Source organism: Hoplias malabaricus, chromosome X2 (genome assembly GCF_029633855.1).
Source record: "Hoplias malabaricus isolate fHopMal1 chromosome X2, fHopMal1.hap1, whole genome shotgun sequence".
NCBI classification, from domain to species: domain Eukaryota; kingdom Metazoa; phylum Chordata; class Actinopteri; order Characiformes; family Erythrinidae; genus Hoplias; species Hoplias malabaricus.
In genome coordinates, this window is record NC_089819.1 from 7,807,578 (window position 1) to 7,816,535 (window position 8,958).

At 37.3% G+C, this 8,958-nt stretch overlaps 1 protein-coding gene across 1 annotated transcript; it reads right to left on the bottom strand.

Annotated features, from left to right (window-relative positions):
- Window positions 1-1,046: 1,046 nt before the first annotated feature.
- On the bottom strand, window positions 1,047-8,654 carry LOC136676300 (uncharacterized). The gene is made up of 6 exons (XM_066653190.1): window positions 8,572-8,654; window positions 8,008-8,061; window positions 7,349-7,648; window positions 6,647-6,931; window positions 6,292-6,330; window positions 1,047-1,462 (listed from the first exon to the last, which is right to left on the bottom strand). The coding sequence occupies exons 2-6, from the start codon at window positions 8,057-8,059 to the stop codon at window positions 1,047-1,049; spliced, it is 1,092 nt and encodes a 363-aa protein (XP_066509287.1). The 5' UTR covers window positions 8,060-8,061; window positions 8,572-8,654.
- Window positions 8,655-8,958: the final 304 nt, after the last annotated feature.

Genomic DNA, 8,958 nt, shown 5'->3' on the forward strand with positions numbered 1-8,958 from the left:
TTAAACATAGGTCAAGTTTGCTGCTTTCTAAAATGGTCATTTCTAATAAGTAGTCCATAAAACCAACAGACATCAGTTCAGTGTTTGCCGTACTGTGAGCCTATGAAATATGAAGTGATATTACTGTATAGTTTTTGAGTAAATGGCATTCAAAATACCCATAGTTTTCCACTGTTTGTAATGACGAGTCAAGTTTAGTGCTTTATAAAATGGTCATTTTTAATAAGTAGTCCATACAACCAACAGATATCAGTTCAGTGTTTACCACACTATGTACCTATGAAATATGAAGTGATATTTCGGTATCCCCATAAGTGTCCATTGTGTTTAATAATGAGTCAAGTTTACTGCTTCATAAAATGGCCATTTCTCAAAAGTAGTTCATAAAACCATCGGATCTCAGTTCAATGTTTATCACACTATTATGTACCTATTTCATAGGCACATTGTATGGTGAACACTGAACTGAGATCTGATGGTTGTATGGACTACTTATTATTAAAAAGGAGTGGCCCAAAAAAAGGTCACTACCTGGATTTATCTACGCAAATAGGTAAGAGACTCCCATTGGATAATTACTGCATGGGTGATTATGTTTCAGCTGGTGACCAGTTATTTAACACTAACTGAGGCAGTGAGGGGCGGCACAGTGGCGCAGCAGGTTGTGTCACAGTTACAGAGGTTGTGGGTTCGAGTCCCGCTCCAGGTGACTGTCTGTGAGGAGTTTGGTGTGTACTCCCTGTGTCCGTGTGGGTTTCCTCCGGGTGCTCTGGTTTCCTCCCACGGTCCAAAAACACATGTTGGTAGGTGGATTGGTGACTTAAAAGTGTCCGTAGGTGTGTGTTTGTGTGTGTGTTGCCCTGTGAAGGACTGGCACCCCCTCCAGGGTGTATTCCTGCCTTGTACCCAATTAATTATAAATTAGTTTTTATTTTTTATAAACTGAATATGGTATTAATACTAATAAATACCTTTTCAGACTATAAATCGAAGGGTTTTTTTTTTTTGTAAGCCAAGAATTATTTCCATACTTCATTGGACAAGAGTCACTCAAACACAGTGTTTTGTGACTGGTCTGGATAATGAGAGCAGGAGTCAGAGACAGAAAGTTGCGGCTCCTCTGTGACCGTAAATGCATTTACAGAAGAATATGCCATCAGCAGTTGACCTTCATCATCACTTCTCTCTGTTTCATCTTTTGAATCATGATTATTTTTCTTCTCTACATTCACGGTCTCCATCACTGGACTGTGGACTTCAAGTTCTTTACTGAGCGGTTCCTGTTGTTGTTGTTGCTGTAATTGCTGCATGTTCATTGTGGGTTTCTCCGTTCTTTGCTGGCATTTCTGCAGTCTCCTGTTCTGGTCAATCAGCACCGCAATCACCAGAATGGCAACAACCAGAAGTCCCCCAAACACAGCCGCCAGAGTTTGAACAAACACGTACTGGCTCCGTGGAATTCCTAAAAACAGCAGTGAAGAGTCAAAACTATTACTCAAGCACATGATGCAGATTATCCTGAGTGGACTAAATGTACACAGGATTTATACACTATTTGTGCAATACAGTACACACGTATTTGTGCATTTTCAGCACACTTTAGTCTCTGCAACAACATGCTGCTATTGTATTTCATTGTTTATCACAGTTCTGTTTTTATCTGGTGGAATATGTCAGATCCCACATCCACAGAGGTGAACTAAAGCCAGAGATTCTGTTTTAAAACTCTCGAACAATAAAAAAGGAAACCGAAAATTTGATGTAACATTTTATTTTTTCATTGTTTAATTTAGGACTGTAAGAAAATAAATGATTTAATTCATTTGTCCTACTTTGCTATGCTTCATTTTTGCACCTCAAAATATGAGTCTCAAGAAAATGAATTACATTTTCTAATTTTCTGCTTCTTGTAATAAGAGTGGTTGGACTGTACTATCAGAGGAGGCATGATGTACCTCTACACATAAACCATAGACATACGTAAACTTTCCACTAAATTACTTAGTTAAGCACCGACATTATACCAAAACTCACAGAGCAGCAGTGTCAACATTTACACTTTTTTACATTTACATATTGCCACTGCAGTCATGTAGTCTGCATGTAATGAAAATGCATCAGCCATCAGCAATATTTCTCACGCTAGTACCAAAGTAATATATCCCAAAGGAAGCTTATTCTAAACCTTAATTACACTAAATTCATTGAGTTTTAATTACAAAATCATATCTGACTGTTTGGGAAAGAAAGTGTTATGACACTTTATTCACTATTTAATGTGCAGACAGGTTCAACAAATTTACAGTAGTAGAAATATTACATTTTTAAAATGAAAAAACAATGGATATTCCATTTCTTATTTTTTACTCGACCAAATGTAAAAATTAGGTTTTACTTCCAGAAATGTATCTGAAATTTTTAAATATTTAAATTATATTTGTATGCTGTTTAATACATTTTAATTTTTGATGTGATGAAATATTTAAATTTCAAAAATTCTTATTAAAAAAATCCAGATTTTTAAAAATTCAAAACCATAAATTAATATCTTAAAAATGCAGTTCTCAAAAATACAAATCTAGGCCAGATGCAAACCATCGGGATTCTCAGGAAAAGTAAACTCCTACAGAGTGAAGAAGTGCAGTGCTTAACTGAACAAATCTGACTGGTACTGCCTTCTGAACAGTTCACCTCTACAGTGAAACCCTGTCCCTTTATCCGTTATTCTGTTGAATACAATTTAATTTAGAAATATTTAATCCATTCCTGTCATGATCAGTTTTCTCCTTTAAACTAGATGTTTGAGTGTCATTTTAGAAAAGGCTTGTTTAACTTGCCATAGTGATATAAACATATGTCAAGCAGTTCAGGACAGTGTATGATCATGGAAAGCCTGTAATTGTCTGTTCGTAACTACACCACAGAAACTACAGTGAACTGAAAAGACATTCAGTCTGTCAAGCCCTGGCCCTGTGTCTGCTTTTCCTGTGTCTGCTTTGTTTGTTATTGTTTCTGTCTCCACCCTAGTCCTGCCTTAGCTCCACCCTCTCATTGTGACACCTTTATATCCTTCCCTCTCTTTAACTGTCCCAGGTGTTCCTTGTCTGTGGTGTGTATTTATGTTCCCTTCTGTTAGTGTTTCTTTCTTGAACATTTCCCTTCTTATGCTGGTTTTGTCTGTCTGTTTCGTCGTCTGTCAGTTCCTGTTTATGCCTGTGTTCTACTGTTTGGGTTGCACTTTGTGTGTGTGTGTCTTGTCTGTCTGTTTCTTTCTCTTCCCCTTCTAGTCTGTTTGTACCTCTAGTTAGTTTTTATACCTCTCCCTAGCCTGTTAGGTTCCTTCTATATATAATCTGTTAGTATTTCCCCATCTCTCTAGTCTGTTGGTCTCTCAGTCTGTGACCCTGTCTAGTTCTCTCTGTCTTTAAGGTCCTGTGTTAAAGAATCTGTAACTGTCTCCTAGTCAAGGTCTCTCTCAGTCTCGCTGTCCAAGTCTCTCTAAGTATCTGTTACGTCTAGTGACTTATTTGTGTGTTTTGTGTTTCTCTACTCTCTGAGTAAATGCCTCAGGTGCTGCTGCTGATTTGCTGCAGGAACCGTGCTCTGGTTGGCTGACAGTATTAAGGCGGAACAGATATAAAGCCCCGGTGGTTGATTGAAAGAAGCTCCTCCTCTTCCTCCTTGCCGTTGCTTCTTCCTGTCAGACTAAGGCTTGTGTGTGTATGTTGACATGCTATTGTGTGTGATTCAGCTACCTAATGTAGTGTTAACTCAATAGTTATCCTACTAGATTGGAAGCTGTAGGGGGTGTAGCCTTATTTCTTTTCCATAAAGGGGTTGAATTGTTTCTGTTTGTTAGGGAGTTAGGTTATGTTTTTGTATTTTCTTTCTTAATTATTTTTGGTTAGGTAAGTAATAGATGTTGGGTGGAAAGGGGTTTTGATTATTTTGGGCCTAGATCACTCCTGATGCTTTGCTTCCATTATAGCCTTGCAGTCAATAAAACATTGAGACTGGAGTCTTGTGACATTGTGTGGTTTTCTTGGTCTGGAGGGATTGAAGTGTGAGGAGTTGGGGGAGACTTTTTATTTTATTTATTTATTTATTTTTTGTTTCAGCTTACCTAGACAGGCTGTAACAGTATCGAAGTCTATTTATCTTTGTCTAGTTCTCTCTGTATCGGCCCTTCTAGTTAGCCACGTTTAGTTTTGTCTCATTTCATTGTCTTTGTTTTAATAGTCTGTTATTGCATTTGTGTCTGCACCAGGGAGTCAATCCAGTCCTGACAGTCAACTAGTTAATACAAGAAACTAGTGAGGAACTGTAAAGATTGCATACTTTCAATGACATTTTAAATATTATTAAATCCGTACACTTTTACAGTATATTAACAAAGTAATAAAATTTTCAGGATTTTTCACATTTTATGTTTAACACTTGTGCTAAAATAATAATTATAAAAGAAATATCAACACCCCCCACCACCATATCAAGCTACACTCTATATCCTATAATGAGAAAGTGAAAACAGAATTTTAGAAGTGTTTGCACATTTTTATGAAGGAAAAATAATTTCACAAGAACATAATTCAGACACTTATTTATGACACTTTTATTATTTATTCTTCTCGATCATCTTTGAGATGTTTCTACACCCTGACTGGAGTCCACTTGTAAATTCAGGTCTCAGTTAACAATGCATATCAGAGCAAAGACTAAGCCATGAGGAGGAAAGAACTGCCTGCATAGCTCAGAGACTGGATTGTGTGGAGGCACAGACCTGGAGAGGACAACACACATTACTGCTGAAAAGAATACAGTGGCCTTTGTAATTCTTAAATGGAAGAAGTTTGGAACAAGCAAGACTCTTCCTAGAGTTGGATGCCCCACCACATTAAGTAATCGGGAGAGAAGGGCCTTGGAAATAGAAGTGACCAAGAACCCATGGTCACTCTGGTTGAGCTCCTCTGTGCAGATGGAAGAAACTTCCAGAAGGTCAGCAAATCACTGCAACACTCCACTAATCTGGGCTTTATGGCAGAGTGTCCACACAGAAATCTCTTCACAGTAAAATACACCAAAAAAGGCCCTGAAAGACTCTTAGACTGTAAGAAACAAGATTCTCTGGTCTGATGAAAACAAGATTTAACTTTTTGGCCTCAATTCTAAGCACCATGTCTGGAGGAAACCAGGTGTATCTCATTACCTGCCCAATACCATCCCCACTGTGAACCATGGCGGTGGCAGCATCATTGGGGTGTTTGTCAGTGGCTGGGACAGGGAGACTGGTCAATGTTGAGGGGAGATTGAATGGAGCAATGTACAGAGATATTATTAATGAAAACCTATTCCAGAGCACTTGGGACTTCAGACTGGACCAAGGTTCACCTTCCAACAAGCCAATGACCCTAAGCACACAGCCAAGAAAACACAGGGGTGGTATAGGGACAACTTTGTGATTGGGTATGAGTGGCTGAGACAGAGCCCTGACTTGAACCCAATCAAACATCTCTGGAGAGACCTGAAAATGGCTGTTCATGAATGGTCCCCATCCAAGCTGACAGAGTTTGAGAGTGTCTGCAAAAAGTGGTAAAACCCAGGTGCCCAAACCTTGTGGCATCACAAGACTGTAATCACTGAGAAAGGTGCTTCAACTCAGTAAAGGGTCTGAATACGTATGTCAATGCAATACTTTAGTTTTTCCTTTTTTGCAACATAACATGTAAAAAAAAAGTAAAGGGGAGTGGAGACTTTCAGAATTCATTGTATATACTTGTATAGTATTAAAACCCTCTTTGGAATGCGCTCTTTGCCTCTTTGCTCACCCTTATGCAGTGTCATCAATGCGCACACTTCAAGGAAGGCCTTAGGCCACTTCCTTCGGCAGGAATTAGGACAGAGTGGGACAGCTGTGACTGGTGGGTGTGAGAAGAATACACTGATCATTTTTTGAAAGTTTACTTTTCCTGAGGAACCCATATGGTTGACCTCTGTCATGGATTTGTATTTTTTATCTGAACTTTTAAGATTTTAATGAGTTTGAATGGGTCTGAATTTTTTAAATAAGAATATTTCACCACCTCAAAATTTCAAGTTGATTAAATGCCATATAAATATAAATAAAATATACAGAAAATGCTTGGGATGTTAGTGTATGCAGCTAGCTTGTTTAAAATGCTTTACTGCCTTCTGAGTTGACTGAGTTCACTGAAGCATAATTCCTCAGGCAAATGTTCTTATGCTCTAGTCAATAAGAGTTTATAAGAACTTGAAAATAAGCATCAAACATACCTTCAACTGAAAGGCTGTCATTGGTATGTGAACTTGATCCTATAATAATAAACACAAAAAGGTAAAATTATTTCACTCCGAGATGTACATATGTTTTGTTCCATAGATTGTATAGAAGTCCTCCCTAGGAGAACTGTAGGGATGGGTCATATAGCAATCACCCATGTCCATCTAAGTCATGTCATCAATATCTATAGTTTTAGATCAAAAGCACAAATTCAAAGAACTGCAAAAATACATTTATGAAATAAGATGATTGTTATTATAGGGCTCATCAGCTAAAGGTTTATATGCTGTTACGTTGCACTATATATGAAAATACTGCTCAGGTCTAGAGAATGAAATTGAGGCACACCTTCCACAGTGACATTGTACATCCCGATGACCTCGTCATTCTTGATGTCTCGTATGATGTAGATGCCTCCATCACGGCTCTTCACCTGTTTTAGCTGTAGAGTAGAACTGAGCATCACCCTCTTCTCATATGCAGACTCACACTGAAGTCTATCTCCCTTAATGGTACAGAGTCTAGAGCTCTGTGGATTGTCTATCCTCTTGAAGGCCACTTCAATGTCATCTGAGTTGGGAAAGTCCAGGGAGAGGGGCCCTCCAGTCTGGACAACAACCGGGAAACTGAAAGCTTATGGAGGAAAAAATTAGTCGTTTTGATTAATTTACATTTTTAATGCTAGGAGACAGTAGATCACTGACACCTAGTGGTCTACATTTACATTCACAGCTTTTAGCAGAAGTTCTTATCCAGAGTTCACTAATCAGATATAGTGGTCTACATTTATCAGGGATACAGCATTACTCTATTTTTTTCAAGTGTGACATACTCTGTGTAGAATAAACTGTTTCATTCAGGACCTAAAAAGCAGTTTTTCTTAATCGTAAGTGAGCTAAACCCTGTGATATATCAACAAATAATAATTTATCACCTTTGTAAATGTAGTTTGCTATTTTGTGCCTGACTGAATGCTTTCTTAAAGGCTCAAACTTAACATTACTCTAGTAACCTAGAAATTATTCAATAATTATTTTGGTTTCTACTTACGCTCTAGCCGTAGACTCACATCACAGATGATCTGACCGCCACACGTACATGTGTACCAGCTCTTCTTACTAAAGTCAGCATCATGAATGGTGAGGGACAGGTTTCCCTGAAGGTACTGACCATGGGACATGTGAAATCCCTCCTTGAATTGGCAAGACATTCGGTTACACTGAGCCAGAACGTCTTTATTACCAGGCATGCTCCATGTTACCAGACCAGAGCAGCTGTGATAGCAGGGTAGAAAGGCAGCCTCATGAAGCTTCACCATTGTGAAATTGAATGCTGATGCTGAAGAAAAAACTGTAGAAAAACAAAACACGATGTCTCAGTTGTTGTTGCTAATGTAACTACAAACTGTCAGCATCAAATAGAATGTTTTAGCATTTTATAACATTTAAGATATTTTTATTATCTTTTTTGTGTTCATTAATTTGATACTTTTCAATAGACTAGACCTAAACCTGGTTACAAAATTTGCATATTAAGCTAGCTCTGAGGCTATTGATTCAAAAAAATGACTACACAACTAACTTCTAGCTGTATATCCTACACCTACCGCATATCTAAATTCATTGTCCATTTTATCAGCTCCACTAACCATACAGCAGCACTTTGTAGTTTTGTAGACTGTTTATAATACACAGACATACTGTACATACCAAAAAACAGCTGCATCTTTAAGGCAACGCCCAGTATCCTCACGTCCATCATTTCTGTAGACACAAATATGTTTATGTGAACCACAAAGATGTCTTATTAAATTAATCATTTTATATACAGTATATGGTTGAAACGTCATTATGATCATACTCGTGTAAAACCATGTTACCAATTTGAAAGCATATAATATATTCAATAGTTTCTTAAAATCAAAGGATTCAAAGCAATCTTTATTAAAAGAAAAATAAAAACAGATTTATTTAGTCAACAAATATTTATGTACATTTAAAGGCACGTGATTTCCTCCGGTGCGCATGCGCAGACTCGGAAAAACTAAACATCGATATTTATCACAAATATTCGACGATATAAAGGAAAGATTAGGACTAGTACGAAACGTAGGCTTTTATTTGTCACCCAAGTTTTGTAACTCGAGCTTTACTTATTGTTACGGTTCCTTTAAAAAACAGGAAGTGATCAAGCGACATCGCGGTAATAATCAATAACTAAAAATAGTAAAATAAAATTGATTTTTTTGTTAAATGTTTTTTATTGCCACTTGCCTCTTTGTAGTCCAGCTGTTTTAACCCCTGCTGTCGAACAATAACACAAGATAATCCAGGAACACCAAAAACCTTTCCTCAAGAGGAAGTGTGCATTTATTTATTTAATTATTGCACAATCAGCCTACTGTGTTTCTTGTATTCTTATGAAGCCTATATGTCTTTTAAGTAATGAAGCATTTTCAGTAAAAATAATAGTTATAGAGTTTTAGAATAAGACTTTTTCGCGAGACATTATTGGGAAGAACACAGCTCTATACTGATATATGTAATCTTTAATTATTTAATATCTGTAGTAATAAAATAGACAAAAGTCAAAATCAATTACTGCAGTTCCATCTCGACAGAGGTGTGCAGAGTGAGGAACGCAATAGTTACTTCAGAACA

What these genes read in the sequence shown, in the direction of transcription:
- LOC136676300 (XM_066653190.1), bottom strand. Translation starts at nt 8,059, where the DNA reads ATGATGGACGTGAGGATACTGGGCGTTGCCTTAAAGATGCAGCTGTTT. An exon ending in AAAGATGCAGCTGTTTTTTG is followed by an intron (nt 7,649 to 8,007) that starts GTATGTACAGTA and finishes GTTTTTCTACAG; the next exon opens with TTTTTTCTTCAGCATCAGCA. An exon ending in GTACAATGTCACTGTGGAAG is followed by an intron (nt 6,331 to 6,646) that starts GTGTGCCTCAAT and finishes TTATTATTATAG; the next exon opens with GATCAAGTTCACATACCAAT.